This window comes from Oratosquilla oratoria, chromosome 14 (assembly GCF_046742065.1).
Source record: "Oratosquilla oratoria isolate Oo_2021 chromosome 14, ASM4674206v1, whole genome shotgun sequence".
Taxonomy (NCBI): Eukaryota; Metazoa; Arthropoda; class Malacostraca; order Stomatopoda; family Squillidae; genus Oratosquilla; species Oratosquilla oratoria.
In genome coordinates, this window is record NC_134790.1 from 18,797,982 (window position 1) to 18,821,233 (window position 23,252).

At 38.6% G+C, this 23,252-nt stretch overlaps 1 protein-coding gene across 2 annotated transcripts; it reads left to right on the forward strand.

Annotated features, from left to right (window-relative positions):
* Positions 1-870: 870 nt before the first annotated feature.
* Positions 871-16,239, forward strand: LOC143032769 (uncharacterized). 2 transcript variants are annotated; one of them, XM_076197775.1, is made up of 4 exons: positions 893-1,000; positions 10,742-10,854; positions 13,295-15,797; positions 16,109-16,239. In XM_076197775.1, the coding sequence occupies exon 3, from the start codon at positions 13,307-13,309 to the stop codon at positions 15,791-15,793; it is 2,487 nt and encodes an 828-aa protein (XP_076053890.1). In that variant the 5' UTR covers positions 893-1,000; positions 10,742-10,854; positions 13,295-13,306; the 3' UTR covers positions 15,794-15,797; positions 16,109-16,239. The 2 variants fall into 2 exon arrangements, with proteins under 2 accessions (XP_076053889.1, XP_076053890.1); XM_076197774.1 differs by lacking the exon at positions 10,742-10,854 and having other exon boundaries at positions 871-1,000.
* Positions 16,240-23,252: the final 7,013 nt, after the last annotated feature.

Genomic DNA, 23,252 nt, shown 5'->3' on the forward strand with positions numbered 1-23,252 from the left:
CCTTCAGGCTGACGTCGGCAGACATAAAGATGACAAAAGACCCGATGACGCAACGATGACGTCATGAGAAGATGATGTCACTTTTCTCCCATGAACGAGTGACGTCATCTTCTCATGGTGGAAAAGGACGCGACAGAGGCTACCGGAAATATCCAACGCGTCACTTGATCAAGGACTAGCACAGAGCGTTATGCGTAAGCCATTCTGCCTCTTGAAGTACAACGCTCTAAGAACCATATTTACGTACCAAGGTGTATTTAGACCTTTCAATTCTAGACGTCTCGTATTTCTTTGGCTGTTGCCAAGCGATTTTATTAACTGATGTCATCAATGAACCTTGTTCAAATCCTGAAACCTAGTGCCAAACCTTATCTGAGTGTATCTCCCTTTATATATCTATTAGTTGTAAGTACAACTAGGCTACTTTGTTCCATAAGACATTTCTCTGTATGTCTAACGTTGTCACCCACGTCCTGGCCTCTTAACTTGCTTTTGATCATAACTATACTATGGTAACTTATGAAGATGATTCAAAAGATGAACTCTATCAATCATCAATCAGTAGAGTTTCCAGTTGGGGTTGAAAATATTATCCAGACGCTGCAATGTCATTTTATTCACTTGAGGGGAACCCCTTCCACGAGTTTCACCATGTTAGAAGTGTTGCCAATTCAAACGATTACGAGTGACTTTGTTTTATTACTGCAGTGAATATACCTGGTTTCTTGACTTGCTTTTGTTTCTCGATAAACACGATGGGAACAAGTGACTTATGTTCTGTGTTTGTGTGTGTTACAGCTTGCAGTGTTACCAAATAAATGTGCAACGAGAAATACTAGTTGGTAACGACGGGACTTCAAGCAACCCAACGGCCAACACCCGCATAGAGCTTTGGTGTTCAGCAAGCAAAGCAGTGCCAGGAACGGGCGAGTGCAATAATTGAAAGCTGGGAAAACAAAGTGACGAAAGGGATTAGACATATCTACAGCTTGTCGTACAAGTGAGTACTTTGTGGTTCTTTGCATTGGAAAGCGTCCGAATAGCCAAACATCAAAAGATAATTCGTGTCGGAAAATGTTTATGTTCATCGTACGTTTGAACTGTGACTAAGAGGGTATATATCAGAACCTAGATTTTTGGATTCATGTATTAGAAATATATTTTTCGCCATTGACACGAACTAGATATTATTGAACTGGAGTTTTTATGTCAGTTTTGCAAGACGCACGGTACAAAGGATTACAAAGGATTACAAAGGCAAAGCATGCCGACAGGAGACCTTTTGATCCATATATAGGTCGGATGCAAAAAAAAAAAAAAAAAAAAAAAAAAAAAAAAAATCATATTAATAATAAATTAAAACTATAACAATGTAAATAACAATTAAAATACATAAATAAATGCATTGGTATAGTTGAATAACAAACAAACAGGTAAATAGTAAATGATAATATATTGACATATAACTAATAATAAATGAAAATCAGACAGACAAATTATAACAAAACAAAAACAAATAATATAACATAAATTATAATAATTACAGCATCTTACTTAGGTATTTATCTAAATGATTCTTAAAGCTTCGAACTGAACTACATTGCACTACCTGTGCAGGAAGTTTATTCCATTCATTAACTACACGGTTGGCAAAGTTGTTTCTACCTACTTCCAAATTGAATCTATTTCCGGACAGTTTGAGACCATTGTTTCTTGTCTGATTCTCATTCAATGTGAAAATTTGGTCACTTTTGATGTTGTCAATTCCCTTTAAAATCTTAAAGACCTGTATCAAGTCACCTCTGAGTCTACGCTTTTTTAGGGAAAACAGATTCATGTGCTTAAGTCGATTTTCGTATGATTTATTTTTGATATTTGGAATCAGTTTTGTGGCTCGCCGTTGTACTTTTTCCAGTCTGTCAATGTCTTTAATGAGATTCGGTGACCATACGGAAACAGCATATTCCAAATGTGGACGAACTAACGATTTATATAGCTTGTTAATGAGTGATGGACTTTTGAAATCAAAAGATCGCGCAATCAATCCCAGAATCTTATTTGCTTTCTCAGAGGCTGAAATACACTGCTTGGATGATTTGAGGTCGTTACTGATAATTACGCCGAGATCTTTTTCACTATCCACTTTTGTTAACGAATTTCCAAATAACTTGTAATCGTACTTACTGTTATTTTTACCTATGTACATTACCTTGCATTTACTTGTGTTAAATTTCATTAGCCACTTTTCAGACCATTGCTGTAATTGATCTAAATCTTCTTGAATATCTAATTGGTTTGAGTGATCATTTGCCACTCCGCACAGTTTTGTATCATCAGCAAATTTGGAAACAGTAGATTTTAGTCCATGGTCTATATCATTTATATATACTATGAATAGAAGTGGCCCAAGAACGGAACCCTGAGGAACTCCACTTGCAACACTTTTCCATCCAGAAGTTTTTCCATTTAAAACAACTCTCTGTTTTCGACCTTTCAACCAATTACTAGTCCAACCTAATAGGCTACCACTTATTCCATGCAAAGCTAATTTAGTAAGAAGTCTTTCGTGTGGGACGGTATCAAAAGCTTTTGCAAAGTCTAGATATATTAAATCTATATTGTTTCTTTTGTCAAAATTCGAGACAACTGTGTTGTAGAATTCGAGTAAGTTAGTCACGCAAGAACGTTTCCGTCTGAAACCATGTTGGCTATCATTTATCAAACGGTTACTTTCTAAATGATATTCGATAGCATCTCTGATGATAGTTTCCATTATTTTTCCTACGATCGAAGTCAAACTAATAGGCCTATAGTTATTTGGTTTCTTTTTGTCACCTTTTTTGAATATGGGAGTAACGTTAGCTAGCTTCCATTCTCTTGGGACATCTCCGGATATGATGGATTTCTTGAAAATAATTTCTAATGGAACAACAATCTCATTTTTCATTTCCTTTAAGATTCTTGGATGCCAACCGTCAGGCCCTGGTGTTTTATTAAGTTTGAGTTTGTCTATACACCTTTTAATTGTTTCTTTTGTTATATTTACCGTAGTGAGTAAGTTTACCCCAGACTTTTCACAGGTTTCAGTTTGGAATTCACTTTGAGGTGTTTCGTTTACGAATACCGAGCTAAAATAATTGTTTAAGAGATTACACATTCCTTCATTTGAATATTCAAGTTGACCGTCAGCAGATAATAGTGGACCAATGTGATTCCTAACAACCTTTTTATCTCTAATGTAACTATAGAATTCTTTGGGATTCTCTTTGGATTTCTCAGCGATGTTCATTTCGTATTGTCGTTTTCTTTTTCTTATTGTCTTTTTTAAATCTCTCTGTATTGATACATAACTTTCATAGTCATTAGATGCACCCGAGCACTTATATTTCTTATAAGCCTGTCTCTTTTTAGCAATACTTTTTTCAGTTTCTTTGTCGAGCCACTTTGGGCGAGCCTGATTTGGGGGACGTCTGTCCTTAAAAGGAATGTAAGTTTGAATCATCTTAGTGAGCGTATTTTGAAATATTTCCCACATCTGATCTACAGGTCTTTCGTTTAATTTTTCCTCCCAATCTGTAAGCTGAAGCTCCTGACGTAGTTCTATGAACTGAGCTTTACTGAAATCGGGTATTTTAGAAGCACAAGTATCTATTCTAAAATTGTTTAGGAGTTTGAATCTGACTAAGTTGTGATCGCTATTTGCAACAGATTCACCGACTTCTACATCAGTTGCCATGCTTTCGCGGCTAGTGATCAATAAATCGAGTAAGTTTCCATATCTTGTGGGCTCTTTTACATGCTGAATTAAGTAATTGTCACCAAGAAAATCAATCAAGCGACTACCTATATGGCCATGTTCAAGGGTCATCCAATCAATGTCAGTAAAATTGAAATCACCCATTATCAATAAATCCCGGTTGCAGAAACTAGACAGTATAATGTGTTCGTTTCAGTCTGTTGGTTGTCCGTGTATTCGGCGGTATAACGAAATGCGTGGGCAGGGAAAGGAGGAGGAGGGTGTGGTTAAGTGGCACGAGAATTCAATCCGAGCGTGTAATTTCGATTTCGAAGGACCATGCCGCCAGGAGACCTTTTGGTCCATATCTAGGTCGGATGCGAAAAAAATCATAATAGTGATAAAATAATAAATAAAAACTATAATTATGTAAATAACAAATAAAATAGATAGATGCATAGGTATAGTTTAATAATAAACAGGTAAATAGTAAATAATAATAAATTGACATATAGCTAATAATAAATGAAAATCAAACAGACAAGTGATACAGAAAACAAAAAACAAATAATATAAAAAAATGATAATCATTACAGCATCTTGCTTAGGTGTTTATCTAAATGATTCTTAGAGCTTCGAAGTGAACTACATTGCACTACCCGTGCAGGAAGTTTATTCCATTCATTAACTACATGGTTGGCAAAGTTGTTTCTACCTACTTCCAAATTGAATCCATTTCCGGATAGTTTGAGACCATTGTTTCTTGTCTGATTCTCATTTAATGTGAAAATTTTGTCACTTTTGATGTTGTCAATTCCCTTTAGAATCTTAAAGACCTGTATCAAGTCACCTCTGAGTTTACGTTTTTTTTAGGGAAAACAGATTCATATGTTTTAGTCGATTTTCGTATGATATTTGGAATCAGTTTTGTGGCTCGCCGTTGTACTTTTTCCACTATGTATGATATTGAGTCTTATATAAGACTCAATGCTATACATAGTACATATAATTGTACATCCGAGGATGGCATAGAAAGTCAAAAGACTTATTTCCACTGTGGTCCTCATATAAAAACTAGGAAAAAGATTGTCATAATAAAAGCTAGGTTATAAGAAGTGTAAATTAGGATTATAAGAAGTGTAAATTAAACATATAAACTATTTTCTTCAGAAAGAACAGTGTCTAAAAGATAACATTCAACTGATTTTTTAAAACTACTTTTAGGTACAATTGATTGAATGTTGGTCGGTAAAGAGTTCCGAGCAATAGCACCAGTGTACTTGAACGTTTTTTTCCCTAACGAACTATTAAACCTAGGCACAATAACAGATGACCTACTAGAACGAGTTCTCAGGGAACGAGCATTTCTAACAAGTGTAAAGGTATCTGACAAATAACTGGGACAAGAGTCGTTTACAATTGGGTGAACATGATTAAGCTTTAACTGAACAACACGATTCTCAACACGTAACCAATTATCAGTTTAAAATGCGTATAATCTAGATGAGTACGCGGATGGAGGTTCAAAAGGGTCCTGATTAGTTTCTTTTGACATATTTGAAGATTACTCTTAGATTTTTTTTAGATAGGTTGCTATACCAGGAAGAACAAGCATAGTCAATATGACACTGTACCAGGGCCGAAGATAGTAACTTCATTGTCTCTACATCTAGGTATTTTTGTATTCTCGCCAAAAATTTTGTACCGGAGCTGACTCATTTATTTTTTGTGCCATAACTTCTCCCGACACATTTTGATCAATTTCTGTTCCAAGATATTTAACAACAGACTTAGGTTGAATACTAGTATCATTACATTGGATATTGAAGTTGGGAGCATTATTGAGTTTTTGATCAGAGCCAAAGAGAATGGATTCTGTTTTACCTAGATGTAGAGACAATTTGTTATCCTTCAACCACTTGCTGACATTCAATAACTCTTCACTGAGTAACATCTCAATCCTATTTACATCTTTGCCAGAAACTAGTAAGGCTGAATCATCGGCATACAACAGCAGTTTACAGTTCACATCAGCATATATATATATATGTATATTTATATATATATATATATATATATATATATATATATATATATATATATGTATATATATATATATAACAGGATTATAAAGGAGAAGCATTCCGACAGGAAACCTTTTTGGTCCATAACTAGGTCAGATGAGAAAAATTATAATGATTATTAAATACATAGATAAGAATAATAATGATATGAATAATGATAAATAAAATAGATAGATACATATGTAACGTTAAGTAATAAACACATAGATAAATAATAATTAATAGTACATGGACAGGTAAATGATAATAAATAATAATCAAATAAATGATCAATGATAACCAGCATAAATTCAGAGGGAAACGTTCTTGCGTGACTAACTTATTCGAATTCTACAACATAGTCATCTCCAATTATGACAAAAGAAACAATATAGATTGAATATATTAAGACTGCAAAAGTTTTTAATACCGTCCCCAACGAAAGGCTACTCACTAAATCAGTTTCACACGGAGTAAGTGGTAATCTATAAATTTGGACTAGAAATTGGTTGAATAATCGAAAACAGAGGGTTGTTTTAAACGGCAAAACTTCTAGATGGAAAAACAAAATGTTACAATTGGAGTTCCTCGGGGTTCCGTTCTTGGGCCACTTCTAATCATAGTATATATAAGAAATATAGACCATGGACTAAAACCTACTGTTTCCAAATTTGCTGATGATACAAAACTGTGCGGAATGGCAAATGATCACTTAAACCAAATAGATATTCAAGAAGATATAGATAAATTACGGTAATGGTCTGAAATGCTAATGAAATTTAACACAAGTAAATGCAAGGTAATGCACATAGGTAAAAATAACAGTAAGTACGATTACAAATTATTTGGAAATTCGTTAACAAAAGTGGATAGTGAAAAAGATCTCGGCGTAATTATCAGTAATGATCTCAAATCATCCAAGCAGCGTATTTCAGTCTCTGAGAAAGCAGATAAGATTCTAAGACAGATCGCGCGATCCTTTGACTTCAAAAGTCCATCACTCATTAACAAGCTATATAAATCTTTAGTTCGTCCACATTTGGAATACATTGTTTCCGTATGGTCACCGCATCTTATTAAAGACATTGATAGATTGGAAAAAGTACAACGGCGAGCCACAAAACTGATTCCAAATATCATACGAAAATCGACTAAAACATATGAATCTGTTTTCCCTAAAAAAGCGTAGACTCAGAGGTGACTTGATACAGGTCTTTAAGAGTCCAAAGGGAATTGACAACATCAAAAGTGACAACATTTTTACACTGAATGAGAATCCGACAAGAAATAATGGACTCAAACTGTCAAGAAATAGATTTATTTTGGAAGTGGGTAGAAACAGCTTCGCCAACCATGTAGTTAATGAATGGAATAAACTTCATCCAGAGGCAGTGCAATGTAGTTCTGTTCGAAGCTTTGAGATTCGTTTAGAACTTTAGATAAGCATCTAAGCAAGATGCTGTAATGATTACCATTTATTTCATATTATCTGTTTATTTATTATCTTTTTTTTATTATTTGTCTGTTTGTTTATTATTTGCTTGATCTTAATTTGTCATTCATATTTCAATCTATTATTATTTGCTATTTACCTGTTTGTTTATTATTTAACTATACCTATGCATTTATCTTATTCATTATCATTTATAATATTATAGTTTTTATCTTATTTTATTTATTTGATATATTTTTTTACTATTATTATATATATTTTTTCGTATCCGACCTAGTTATGGACCAAAAGTTCTCTTGTCGACATGCTCCGCCTTTGTTATACTTTGTAATAATTAAAAACTAAACAAAAAATGATAAACAATGATATGAAATAAATGGGAAGCATTACAGCATCTTGTTTAGATGTTTTTCTAAACGAATCTTAAAGCTTTGAACTGCCTCTGCATTGCACTGCCTCTGCAGTAAGTTTATCCCATTCATTAACTACACGGCTGGCGAAGTTGTTTCTACTCACTTTAAAAAGAAATATATTTCCTGATATTTTGAGACCATTAATTCTTGTCTGATTCTCATTCAGTACGAAACTTGTGTCACTTTCAAATCTTAATGACCTGTATCAAATCACCTCTGAGTCTACGCTTTTTTTTTTTTAGACTAAATAGATTTACATATTTTCGTTGATTTGTGGATCGTTTATTATTTATATTTGGAATCTGTTTGGTGGCTCGCCGTTGTACTTTCTCCAATCTGCCAATGTCTTTAATGAGATGCGTTGACCATACGGAAACAGCATATTTCAAATGTGGACGAACTAGTGATTTATATAGCTTAATAAATAAGAGATGGACTTTTGAAGCCAAAAAATCACGCACTCAGTCTTAGAATGTAGTCCACAAATATGCATATGTATTAGAAAAAAAAAATCATACAGGAGTGTGACAGATACAACACACACTTCAAGAAGTGAAAATACAGTGATAAAGGCATTTCTCTTTGAGAGGAACTATGATCAACAACCGAAATTAGTGAGCAATGAATACAGACTGAAATAAGGTGTGAATAGTGTCAAGGCAAAGCAAGCGAATAAAACCCCGAGAAGCAAGAAGACCTAATTAAGACGGCGAATGATATCAGAACATCAAAAATTTTGAACTAACCCCGACAGAGAATTCTCTTGTCATCGAAGGAAGTGGATAACAAAACTGAGTAAGACTAAGCCTCCGTTGCAACGAATCGAACACAAACGTAGACGTACATGAACCAAAAACTTTCCGGGAATTTGCCGCGCAGTCCTTATAACAAAATCGACTCCTACAGAATCTTCCATTTCGTTATGAATGCAAAGTGTAGGATGAGTTTTATTGTTGTTTTTATTGTAGACCGTGGACCAGCGCCTCTAACAATGTCAATCGTGCTACAGTCGTATGTTATCTTCTATTTCATATGTTTGTCATGGGTGTTTCTGTGTGGGTTACTCCAATGTTTGACACAAATTACTTCGTTTACGATGCGCCAAGAATGGTGCACTAAAAATTATCGACATGACATTGTCTGGCATGACTGTCAGTATTGATTGTACATAAGTTGTAATCAGTAAAATCAATTTAAATTGTAGGACTGACATTTATATATGAAATATAGTATAAAATTCACTCGTTTAATGAAATGGTTACATTGTATTTTCATTTTAGATATAAAGCGAAAAAATATGTCATTAGGCGTATTCAGTTGCAAATTGCAATATACATATCCCGGGCTGCAACGACTGTGGAAGAAACTCATTACAATAAATGTTTGTCTATTTTGAGTGAGCTCTGAAAGGAGCATGCCCAACGAAAATCAGTACAAAGAAAAAGGAAGCACATCCTGCCTGTGAACGTGATTTTACTTGGTGACCGGAGGTCACAAGAACAACCTATGACAAGTGACTTGAGATGGGCTCAAGAAATTCAACCATATGTATTTCTGAAACTGTCTTCTGCATTGTTCATGTGGCAATTTTTCAAAATCCTCCAAGAATATACCCCTAATGTAATGTAAGTAAATAGATAAATAAATCGAAAAAATAATCAATAACATCACAGACTCCCACAGGAGCCGGTTAGAAATCGCACTTGTTATCAATCAAGCATGTAACGACAGAGTAACTTAAAAAAAGAAAAAAGAAAAAAAAAAAAAAAAAAAAAAGTCCGAACTCACCCCCTGGTCAATCCTCAATGCGTCCCACTAACCATTTAATAAAAAAAAACATACAAGTGGGTCTGCCCCACTGTTCCACTTAACTTCCTTCATTTTCAATGTTGACGTCTTCTACTAATATCCCCCGCCCCCCTCATTACACCCTGCTTCAAACTATCTATCCCCCTTTTTGTATTTGTATTTGTACAATAAGTCCTCACGGTTACACATTAATCCCAGTCTCCAACCCCAAGTCTCCTGCCCATTTCTTCCGAGCCACGACCACCAACCGCCCCTAATCGCTCACGAAAAAGCGCGCTGGCAATAGCCCTCTTTTATGCACTACTATCTTTTTCATTTTCTTACAGACATTCTTCCCCTCCCAAAAAAAACGATCCCGCGCGAGCGGATGGTCTTACCTAGCTAATCCATAATCCATAATCCAGTCCTGAAGAGATTTAAACTTCCGTTGTTATTACTTCACTTAAGGACTCACTTATCACTGACCATGATGTGGTAGCCAGCCACATGGAGTCACTTGGCGTTAGCCAGAAAAGAATCAGTAGAGTTTCCAGTTGGGGATGAAAATATTAGTGAAAAGAGTATTTTTACAGCCACAAACAGCTCTTCTATCCGAAGTGTTGTCATAAAAACCTCCTTTGTCTATAAAGAGGGGAATAGAAGAAATGAAGAGCTATATATTTTTTTTCCTGAGGCAAAGGGTTAGTGGGAATTGGTGAACTGCGAACCAGGCAGGGTTTGAACAAATGAATTGTCACAGTGTGTTCCAAAACGTCGCTGAATTATGTATTCCTGTTAGTTAAGGATGTGAAAGTGATCTACCACTTGCGTTTCAGTTCGTCCGGGGCACCAAGTAGGTCTAAAAGTGGAAGAAATAGGTTCCCTGGAGGTTGGGAAAGCTGAACTTCTATGACGTCACGGGGCATAGCTCGCCCAACTAATCAACAAGTACTTACGTCGCGTTTACTGAATCCCTACACAATGGATTGACCCTATCGCTGTTCTTTTTACGAATGGAATGATTTTTATCCAGACGCTGCAATGTCATTTTATTCACTTGACGGCAACCCCTTCCACGAGTTTCACCATGTTAGAAGTGTTGCCAATTCAAACGATTACGAGTGACTTTGTTTTATTACTGCAGTGAATATACCTGGTTTCTTGACTTGCTTTTGTTTCTCGATAAACACGATGGGAATAAGTGATTTATGTTCTGTGTTTGTGTGCGTTACACCTTGCAGTGTTACCAAATAAATGTGCAACGATAAATACTAGTTGGTAACGACAGGACTTGCAAGACACCCAACACACGCAAACACAGCAGTGTCAAGACCGGGCGAGTGCGAAGATTGAAAGCTGGGGAAACCAAGGCATAAGAGACATCAACAGTTTGTTGTAAAAGTAAGTACTTTGTGGTTCTTTGCAATGGAAAGCGTCCGAATAGCCAAACAACAAAAGATAATTCGTATCGGAAAATGTTGATGTGCAAACTGTTAATCGTACGTTTGAACTTGGTGACTAAAGGTATTCATCAGAACCTAGGTTTTATTCATGTATTAATATATTTTTCGCCATTGACACGAACTCGATATTATTGAACAGGAGTATTTATGCCAGTTTTGCAAGTCTATCTGTTGGTTATCAATATCCTCGGCGGGATAACGAAATCCCTGGGCAGTGGAGGGAGGACGGTGTGGTTGAGGATCATGAGAATTCTCGTACACTGGGAAGTTACATAAAGATACATACGATGATCCGGCAATTCCCCTTGGATTGCCGGTCGAACCCAAAGTCTTGTAATTTTCTAGAAGGGAATACAGACATAGACAAGAGGTGTGAGTAAAAGCAAATCTCCTATCCATATCGACCTAAAACAATGACATATATCAAGTTAAAAAAAAATCATATAGGAAAAATTTACACACTGATGAATACAACATAATCCCACGCAGCCGAGGGGAACAACGAAGGTTTGTGCTTGGCATAAGAAACCCAAGCCGTGGGACCGTCTAGACTCTAGGGCACCCACCGGCCAGCCATAAAAATGTCAACGTGGAAGACCTCTGGTCTTCCACGTCGAGACAGAAAGCAGAACACTTGAAAACGGCGTGGACCGTGAGAACGGGAAAGGAAAGAGGAAGAAAGAAGGTGTATACGAATTGGGGGTAACACCCACCGCTAGGAATTGGAAAGAAGTTCAGGATTCAAATCCACAATAAATAGAATGCTAGCTCTGCACGTTTCCGATTACATCAGTAACGTACGTCGTATGAAGCCATTATTTTTTTCATAAATCAGCAATTTTTTGGTGAACCAACTATACATCATCTCTTCATTATCACTTCCACACCATTAAGGCTCAATGTTTTATCTCTAAAATGCACCATACCCTAATAGTATCATGCTCTCGCCATAAGACTTCACTCTGGTCCATGGAATCTTGTTCCGGTCTCTCATCATTGGTACATCTCGCCTCCACTCGTAGCCACAGTAAACATCATCAATGGCCATAACAGTAAGAACACGTTTCACTTGCTCTCGGAGATCCTGTGCTGATGACCACGCATTGTCACCAATCTTAAAGTATACTCAAGGAACATCCAACCATCACAGAATTCGCTTGTTGGTCTACTGTTCATAAAGGTTCAGCAATAGTTGGAGGAATAAGCGCGTATGGGATCTCGAGTGCACAGTAGAGATGCTGGTGATGAACTTGTAGTAAAGAGTATTTACTAATGAAAAACTCGGTGTGAGTTTTGTTTACATTCTTTAACAAAACAAAGTTACATGGAATTTCAATACTAGTACGGTCTCTTGTTTTGGCATATAGCCAGGTCATTGTGGTGGAAATCAGGACCAAAACCAACGCGTAACAACTACGCATGATACTGTCAGTTTATTTGAATCAGCGGGGTTTTTTTCATTAACGTTGCCGATCTGTTGCTCTGGAGTTCTTGTATTTATCAATGCATTTAATCAAGATTTGTTCTCCAACAAATATTCGCCAAGTTAGCCTTTTACTGTAAAGGGACGAATTTGATACTCTTAGGATTTTATCCTTGCTAACTGCCGTTAATTTTACTCAGTTTAGAGGAGTTTATAGCTATTTAAGTCTAGAATGAATAGGTTAATTTGATCGCCCGAGGACCTGACCAATTAGTCTGTTCTTTGACTTTAGAACACACAAGAGTAACCAGGAGAAAGGAATCATTGACTACTCGCTTTCACCAGGCCATCGCCTGAAGTACCCGTGTAATAGATGGGGGCCTGGCCGGGATTTGCTAACACTTTTCATAGATACGTCGCAATTTGAGTAGCTTTGTGAAATGAGGTTTCACCCACGTGGTTTTCGTGATTAAGCCAAACTGCTATTATTTGAGTGAGGCGGCCTTTCTGCCGTGGTGTAGTTATTGACGAATGTACATTTCTCATTCATCGTACATGTGTTGTTCGTTTGCCTCTAGTGTGCCACCCAATTTGACCCAATTCATTTTTACCCTCAAGTAACCGTGTAATAAGCTGTGCAGAAGAAAACCCCGTTTAAGTCCAAGAATTTCTCGAAGCAAGTGTTATAGTCAAAACAAAATCGCTGGATGTCCCAGATCTGATACAACGGCTTTGAAACGGTTATGGGGATGTTCTGATTGAGATGATTGCACAATCAATTCAAACCCGGGCTGTTCTCTTAAGATTTGTGCGTGTGTTCTCCCTTTGCAGTGCTTTTGTATGTACAGGTGCTGATTAATTGTTGGATGTGGGTATATAGAAAATACTAAAATATATATGCTGATATTCTTCTCCTTTTACTTATTTATTTATTTATTTATTCATTTATTTACAGAGATAGGACGCCATGGCTCTGCCAATCCTCCGCGGAGACATCAACTTCCTAAAGGTTTTTCTGGCTGTCAAATCGGAGGGCGGTCGCTTCTTGGACGTTGTCTTTGGTGCCTGTTACAAAGGAAACACGCAAACTCTAAAGGATTACTTCACGTCTAGATATAGTAATACTCAACTCGGGAAATTTTTCAACAAGTCACAGAGAAATGCCCTTGACGATGGAACCCAATTTGAATCAGTGGATATCAGTTTTAAGTATGCCATCGTGCAACGTGCATGTGGCTTTCCTCCGCCAGATGATCCAGCTTGGACGAGAGAGGATCACTCAAGTCTTTTTTACAATCTATATTTGATCAAGAAACTACGGAACGTCTTAGCACATGAGAAATGCGACTTCACTGACGAAGCTGTTTTGAACCAGATGTTCAGTAACTTAAAGTCTTACATAACCGATGGGTTGGCAGCTTTCAAGTCCCTTCTGTTGGGATTGGGCCGGTCCGTGTCTTACATAGATCAGACCGAACAAGAAATTCAACAGAATTTAGGCAGAATACAGAACCAAGACATTGTAGGTGACGATGCGGTTGGTCATGTTCAAAATCTGCTGAAAACTGATGGAACCCAAGAAAATTGCTCCAGCCTTGAGAAGGCGAGTGTGATTTACCCATTGCCGTCTACTCTGTGGCAGGTGGATTTTTCCGTGAGGAGTATATATGTGCCTATTGGACTCCAGTTCGATGAGAGCTCAGGGCCTATAAATAATGGGTCATTTCCCATTGAAATGAAAGAACTGTTGACTAAGAAGGTACCTTCGGCAGGAGTTGATGTATTACCCCGAGTCGTGACCATTGTAGGTCCCAACGGCTGTGGCAAGTCAACGATATTTGCACATCTTGCTTCCGAGTATCTGGAAAAGCAACGCGATGTTGCAGGGCTCTTGGACTTCGATTTAGTCATCCACATATCGTGCAAACAAGAGTCCTGCAAAACATTTTCAGATTTACTTAGATCCTGCATGCCGACAGCAGTGTGCAACATCAGTGACAACCTACTTTATCGAGCAGCCCTGCAAATGAAGCTGCTTATTATGGTTGACGGTTTTGATGAAGCGAGTGGTGAGACGAAAGATCTTCTTAAGAACCTGTTTGAGAAGATGAGAAATCTTAACAACATCCGCATCCTATTGACCACGAGGCCAGGAAGCAAGAATGACGCCATGCGTCTTATGGCAGGACTTAAATGTCTCCATCTGAAAGTATCTGAACTTACAAACACTCAGCAACGGGAAGTTATCAAGAACTACTATAATGCCTTCAAGGGCAGTGGCACAAACCCACCACCTGTGGAAGACATTTTGGAAAAGGCACACAGACGCAACGAACCCATACCAATGACTTTGACTTTGTTCACCTACCTTGCATGTGTAGCACCAGATAGGGTCAGGCCATCAATGCCCCTGGTTCAGCTACTTGAAGAAATTAGTGACATCCTAAAGGAAAAGCTTCACGATCGACTAGTTAATGTAAAGAAAACGATGCATCTTTCAGAGGATGAGAGGGAAGACAAAATTCAGTGTTTCATGCAAGAACTCAACGATGCAGCCTTGCAATGCGTTGTCTACGAAACCTTGGAACTTCCACACATGATACTGACTCGTATTGTTGACAAGTGCAGAAATCTGGAGCTACCTCAGAAGGAAATGTTCGAGGCATTCTTGTCTTCTAAGCAAGTATGGACGCCCACAGGTACAAAATTAACGTATTCTTTCCCTCATACTAGCCAGCTAGAGTATCGGGGAGCCCTTGGACTTTGTCAGCGACTGTTCAGTCTCCAGGGCGGGGGTCAAGAATCGTCCTTGAGAGAAATACTGCAGGCACAAGATGGCCGTCTAGCCAGGTTATGGGATATGTTGCTCATGGCTGTGTGGACATTCCAGCGAAGCGGTCTGTTGTCCGACTACGCTAAAGAGCTCGCGCAACTGATGCAGAGTTCGTACGATGAGAAACCTCCTCATGGGGCCGCAGAAGACGACTATTTGGAGGCGATGAGTCACAGTGGGATGCATTTGGCCTTCGTTAAACACCTGCAACGTGCGCTACCAAGCGAATTTTGGTACGTCAGCAAATACCATGAGATTTTGCTGGATGTGGAAAGTGAAGTTTTCCCAAAATACCTTAATATTACTTTAAGAAAATGCTCCCGGGATGTAATTGGTTTTGAAAAAGTTTTGAACAAGGTAAAAGACATCAGGTGTGAGGTTCATCTCAACCTATATAATTGTTGTTTTAACTCTACCACCTGCTACGGGCAGGGCTGCAGTAAAATCATCAAGCACTTTACGACACCAGATAACGTTTGCAATTTCTCTTGGTTTACGGGGCCCTACAACTCGGACATCACCTTTCCGAAATCCATTGAGAAACTCGTTCTTCATTTCTACACGCCACATGACATGATTGCCTTCAAGGACCAGGTGCAGAACTACCTCGAACTGAAATGACTAGGTGGGTGACAATAATCTTTTAGTATTGTCGATATCAAAAGATGAAAAATAGGAAATATGAGGCCGAAAAGTCCTTATAGTTGTAAAACTTGCATTTACATATTATACGATGTACTGTATCTGTTTTCCACCCTTGAAGTATGATACCTGAGAAAAACATACCAAAACATTAGAAGATAGTATATAGGAATATTTTAAACACTCCTATTCATCACGATTTTAGGTATCCCAGTCTAGTAAGTTTGTCCTATAAGAAATGAAAGTGCTCCTCGGTGAGTTCCATTACTCTTTAATAAATTAATTTTGCCACAGGTGTGATTGTTCCGGTCCGGTATGACGAAGATATGCCAGTTCCACCACTAACCAAAGAGTTTGAGGCAATGGGCCTCATGATTGAAGGTGTAGGGGAAGGAGACATCGACTGGACAATACAGTTTACTACAAACTTTCATGTCAGCAGGTAAGCGCTCGCCCATTCCAAAAGGGACTGGCACCACTTGAGTGATCTAGGTGTTAAGAAAATAATAATGATAGTAATAATACTGTACACACATATATAAGTAGCTCCATGGGATAGTGATCCAAGCGCCACGGGCCGTCAGACCCCGATTTCGTGCTCAACCAGGCGACCTAGGCTTCCCACACCGCCTAGTGGGAGCTGGATTCGTTTCCCTTTACCATAATTAACTCAGAGGGAGATGAGATCGGGGTATGGCTGCCCGTGGCTCTTGGGTCACTCTCTCACGAGGCTACTCGTATGTGAATTTAGTGAGAGGCAGTTCCATTCTTGACAGTTCATGTGTTTGAGTCTTTTCTTTGACAGGAGATATGTACGTTTGTGTCTGCGCGATACGACAGTGAGTGTCACTGGCTATGAGAGGATGGTGAGGACGTTAGCTGAGAATGGCGTTAAGGTCCCGGGTCTAGTCATGCTTGATGGAGATAATCTCGACGAAATTTCGATTGAGGAGATGGTACGGCTGGATGACCTCACCATCCGACTCCTGGGCTGCCCCAGGTCCTTAGGCCTATTTTGGCTGTGAGTATAGAAGTGTTGATGACAAGTGTTTGAAGATACTGTTGTATTCATTATGGTTTGATTTCATTGAATCCCATAGGAGGTAAGGTTTTTTATCGGTACACGCGAATAATGACGTATACTTCTGCTATTTTTTCTTTTATCCATTTCAGAGGTGAAGCGAGAAGTGGATTGACAGAGCCCGTCAACCCCTGGGAAATGTGTTTAAGAATCGGATTTATATAGCGTGCTCCAATCGTCTCATTCCACCAACCTCTCATCACTCGTAATTTTCACTAGTCAGGAAATGAAGGTACTTATGCCTACGGAGAGAGACAGACAACTCTTGTCGAAGCTGTCCAAGAAAGAGTTTCAGGAGATCGCAGATTCGCTTCTTGCGATGGTCAAAGACGACGTCGGTAAGGATTAGGTGTGAAAATAAAGAGTGCTAGTGGGATGTGGGTAGGACAGAATGATAGAAGGATCTTGGACGTGTCAGCATTTTCATAGCTTAACTATGGCCAGTAGTAGGATAGTTAATATTAATCTAGTGTGTGATAACGAGACGTGCAGTGGTTTAGTGTGATTAATCGATCCCATTCCAGCACATTTAATGGTAAATGGTACTCTGTCACTACCACGTCTTGATTAATTAAATCGGTGGCTGAAAAGAGACGGTGATAGTGTGTAGGCCAAGAGCCATATTTTGTACAAGATGTGAAAGCTGAGTGTGACAAGTTACAGTTGCTTTAGTGCTATCCAAGGCCGGGTCGACTCTCACAAACAACACTAGACCTCGATTGAACCTGTGCACTTCCGACACCAAGCGGGGAGGTGACCCAAAGACGGCATTAGGAAACCTTGTGATTTGGCCTGTCAGGGCGTGTTCGCCTGCCCTGCCCACGATCGTCGACACATACGTCGGTGATGACCCAAATTTTTACCTTTGCCTAAATACTTTCTGCTCATATTTCTTTGGCTTATTCAGCACTGTCAGGCTATGACAAGTTGTAAAACAAATATGTACTCAAAATCGGGAATTATGAGATATGGCTTGAAACTTAAACAAATATAGAAATAAAACTCGTAAATGTTCAGCAACATCAGAAGACTCGTTTTTAGTATTATGTATTTTAACAATGAAATGTGTAAAAAATTAATAATTGTTATACACCTTACAAAAAGTAATATATCTTGTTTAACCCTATCAAGCCGTATTATTGGAATATTACAATTCAAGAGGTTACAAATTAAATGTGTTTTATCATTTATACAAACAACAAATAGTATTTTGAAGGGTTATATGATAACTCGCATGGAAGATAATCGTACGGAGAGTGACCCGGATTTTAGGGAGTATACATATATTTTTAGTTCAACCGATACTTTACTTTATCCATGTATAATTTATGGATTAAATTTACGTTTTATCATAAATATTCTACATATATAGTATTATAATCTAACGCATTTGCATACATGATTATGTATTGTATGATATTTTCATACATACGAGTAAGGTAACTTCAGAATAACATATTTCGCAAGTGGTCTACAAACTTTGTGCAATATTTTTTTGTATTTTTCTATTTGTAAAGCAAAAGACTGTCCTTCTTTACAATGTGGAAGGCGAGCTCAAGTCTTAAAAGGTTAGTAGACATTATTTTTAATATTTTGATATAGCGCTTAAGAAAATGTTGGATAGAGATGTTGATCGTGGCTAGGATTGGTCCTGTTGAGTGCAGCCAGTTATATGTGACTCCGCCCATAAGTCCAGTACACACTGTTGTCGTGAACAACAGCTCTTAAAACGCTGGAATAAGGATACTGGTCGTCAAGGACGGGATGGCGTTATCTCTAGAACAAGCGCAGGTAAGAATGATTACTACAGTCATGCAGAAGACGTGATGGCATGGTTGCAATGAAAAGTGGTTTCATGAGGCAAAGACGGAGGCTGCATCCGAAGCCCAGTTGAAACGACGTAAATCGATTTCGTTGTTTAATCATCTCTAAATTTAAAACCCTCTCCCCCTCGACAACGCAAGAAAAAAAACACCCTGATATTGAATAATGCATCATCAATATAATTGTTGCAGGCCTATATGTACACGTCGAAAACATGGACGAAGGAAACTCGTCAATACTGTGGGATCAAAGATGTACGAGTACTATGATACATCAACTGTGTGGTGTGTTATGCATATTTTTCCTCTATATTTCTATGTTGTCAGTTTTCCTTGTCATGCTTGCAAATAAAAAAATGTTAAAGAAGAACACCTGTTTTTCTGTTCAATTTACTTAAGAAGAGGAATTTTTACGGAAGAAAGAAAGGAATTTTGTAGACTTGAAGTGTATAATGAAATGATGATGTGGGGGTGGAGGAAAATTACAGAACTAACGAAACGAGTGTGTGCGCGTGCAGACCAACTTTGCAAGTGTCCAGTGTGTAATGCATAAATTCCCTATATATTTTCTTAGCTCATAGATTCCTTGTAAAGGATATATATATATATATATATATATATATATATATATATATATATATATATCGGGAGGGCACTTATTGTAATCGCACATACATGAGTATGAACGAAACCTCCCACATACACACACACTACAACCAGATAAATAAAATCAGGTACACACACACACACACACACACACAAACTCATCTTCCTCCCTACAAAGGACCCGACACCCGCCTCCATTAAAGTTACCCTTTCCCTTCCAAAACATAAATCAACAACCATATTACTCACTGGAAGATCTGCTGTGACAACGATCCACCCCTCAACCCATGACCTTTGACCTATACTTACACCTGTACAACCCCACCAGCCCAAACAGTATCCCACTTTATCCTCCAGTACAACTGTTGAGGACTCGACTCAAACTGGGAAAACTTACTCCTCCACCAACTAGACCCAGCTTCATCTATCCTTTGTAATGACGTTATTACAACCCCACAAGACAGATTAACAATCTCTACTTCTCATTCTCTATTTCTCCTTAACACTGAACGACCCACAACCTTCCACCTTCAAACTCTTACATAAACCCCCATTGATCTCCCTCTGTGTACATCTGGCCTCCTTAACTTTGAATGGTCTGCAATACTAGACCTATACTATAGCAACCGTTTCACACTCCTTACATCCCTCACGAACTCTTCCCCCTTAATTCCAACATTCCCTCTCCTGCGCAACAGACTTTGCCTTCCGATACACATCGCAAAGAACATGAGAATGGAAGAGACTACAAGAGACCAGAAGTCCTACACTAGGCAGTTCCATGTCCATTACCACCCATCATCCCTATCCATAAAGCCATTTAATCTTCTCTTTTAAGAGAGCCAATCGTTTCGGCGCTCACTACCAAGCTGGTGACGAAGATGCAGAGGGAAGAACACCCTCAGAAACTACTTGAAGACTATCAAACCATGCCCACGGTCCTCTTTCGCCAGGAGGAATGAGGCTTTGAGACAGCACCGGTACGCTTGAGTTCAAAACATGCTCTTCTTGCCCATAACTGTCCTGTGACTTAGAGTGTCCCTCACTCCCTGCACACCTGCCTCCTGTCCTTGTAGCACTCCCGTTGCCGTGACACACATTTCACTTGAATGGTCCAGCTACACAACTCGTCACAATAAACTCACATTTCTTCACTCTCCTCTCAACCAATGATCACACTACAGCACCTTTCATTTTAGAACAACCAACACCAATCCTTGTACCTTGTCTCCACACTCATCTAAAAGACGAAACTTCTTTTCAAACTACGATTACCTTTTACCACACACATTCTCATGTGACCGCTATCCTCCCTATAGTTTTGAAATATTACAACTTCACATAGACGTGCACTTTGCTAGGTAACCCAGGCTTCCCGCCAAACACCATGAATTAGAAATATTTCTTAGTAACGCTTTGACAGTATCTAAGGCTGAGGTGCTGGGAGTATTGTCTACATGAAAAATACAGTGCACTCCCCACCTTTCTCTCATCATTCACTCTTCTTTTTCTCCGGGTGACACTTACCTGGATGAAGTCTTTCTGTACAGACATTAAGCACTGGAAATCTTTCTGATAACTTCCATGATGTAAGCTGGGAATGTCCTGGACTCCCACATCCCTGAAACCAGAGATTCCTCGCACTCTGCCACCGTCATCACTCTGGACCGTTCTGTGGGAAAAAAAAAAATTATCTATATGCTATCTCTGTATCGAAGGCTTGTTCCCCTTTTTATATAAAGGAGGAAGCCAAAGAAGGCATGCGCCCACCCCAGCCGTCCCACCCCTGTTTGTCACCCATTTGTTTTCCTCGTGGATGAAAGGTCAAAAGCAATGCAGCAAGACACAGCACACCCACAGCAGGTCCAGCCGCTTCTTCATTACACGGCGACCTTATTTCATCGTCCCCTCGGGGGAGAAAATAGATTCTTATTAATTGGCAGTAAACCTGAATGGGAATTACATCTACTGGTCAGTTGAGGGTCAGTAATGGAAGACTGAATCAACTTATGATCAACGAAAATGACCAAAAGTGTAACATTTCACAGACCATATGAATGTCTAATGATGTTTAGTTCTTTCTGTAGGTAACTCTATGATATGATTGCACGTGTACATATTCCAATGCATACAAATATGTGTGCCTACGAACGTCAAGTAAAAAGACGAAACATTATTAGGATACTAAAACAGAACAGATGCAATGGGTCATGGAACATGGAAGAAAAAAACAGTATAGCTAGACAGCGTGAGTAAATCTAAAGTTAAGTCTGTTTGGAGGAAACGCATGGATAAAATTCCATGAGCATGGTTTTGACCTGCATGTATATCACAGTTAAGTAAATGCATGCATATACACGGGCACGCTGGAACAAAGAAGAGAAATAATTCGTGATATGCATCAGTTCTCTTGGGTATATTCCACGTTAATTAGGTTTAGATAACGAAATAGCTTCACAAGAGGAATTTGGCACGTGTGCATCAGTAATATCGGACCTCAGAAAACAATTCTAATGATCAACAGGAATCAGAAGGTGCAGGTTCTTTGGTAGGAAGCCAAGAAGTGTTTATTCTACACTAATAAAGTCGCCTTTCAAAGAGCTGCAGTGATCAAGTATGTGGACAGGAGACTTTCCAACCCACAGTGAGGTCATATAGAAAAAATACTCACGTGTTTATCAATGAGAAATATAAACTTCAAACTGTATTACATTCCTTTGCTTCTCCCGAAATCTTACCCCATTCAATGACAACGCAGTAGCCAAGACTGTTTCTATCTGTGACAATGGTGACATGTATGTCACTCCTCCGCTTATACTTTATACTTTACTCGAGTTAATAGGATTTCTTTCCTAAGTTCACAGGTAATATTGCCTTTGAACAACTCCTTTGTGATTTTTTTCTGGCGATTTTTTTTTATTATCATTTTATTCCCGGAACAACTCGGACTGAAATTCCTTGCCAATGAACCATGTCTTAGTTATTTCTTTCATATAAAGATCTTAATTCATCATGCATGCCTGGACTTGTTCATACCTGGATCTCTTTCCAATAAAACCATCGCCAGTGAGTCCTTAGAATTAGTTGAAACGAGTTGGAAAACACACACACACACACACACACACACACACACACACACACACACACACACACACACACACACACTTTCAACGAACGGACGGCTTGAAGAACGCTCTGAAGAAAAGTGCAGATTGTGGATCCCAACGCAAAGAGAAGTGCCTTTTTGTATTTGCAGGGTGGGGGGAAATTGCTCGTGGGGTAGTGGGAAAGTAAGGAAAGAGGAGAGGGGGAGGGATTGCTGGGGAAATGGAAGGTAATGAGGAGGTGGAGGAAATGGCCCTGATGGGCCGCCGTAAGGTAGACAAACGACCCCAAGACGAGTTGGATGATAACGACATGTCTAATAGGAATGTGAAGATTAGAGGTATAGATAGGAGCAATATAGCAGAAAGTGATGAGAATATTTTCAAGGGATTTAAAGAGAGTGGGGGGGACACAAACCCCCCCCCCCCCCGACTGACAAGACTAGAGAAGAAGGTTGATAAGGTGATCGAGGACTTGGAGAGTAGGTTAGGTCATATGAACACCATTTTACAAAGGGTTGAAAGATTGGAAGAACTGGAAAAGGCGAATAAAAACTTAACTGATGAAATAGAAGAACTAAAAAGACAGTTAAGAGAGGTAAAGGGGGAGAATGAGGAATTGAAGAAGAATAGTAAAGAAAACAGAGAAACAATAGCTAAAGAAAGTAAAAATTGGAAGCAAACCCAAGAAGGAAATAAGATTTCATTCACTGACATAGTCAAACAGCAATTGAAAGAACATACTGAAGACTCAGTTATTAAAGTGATGAGACAAAAGGAGAATATAGTAAGGGATTTAGCAGACAAGAAGAAATGTATAATTA

What these genes read in the sequence shown, in the direction of transcription:
- LOC143032769 (XM_076197774.1), top strand. Translation starts at nt 13,307, where the DNA reads ATGGCTCTGCCAATCCTCCGCGGAGACATCAACTTCCTAAAGGTTTTT.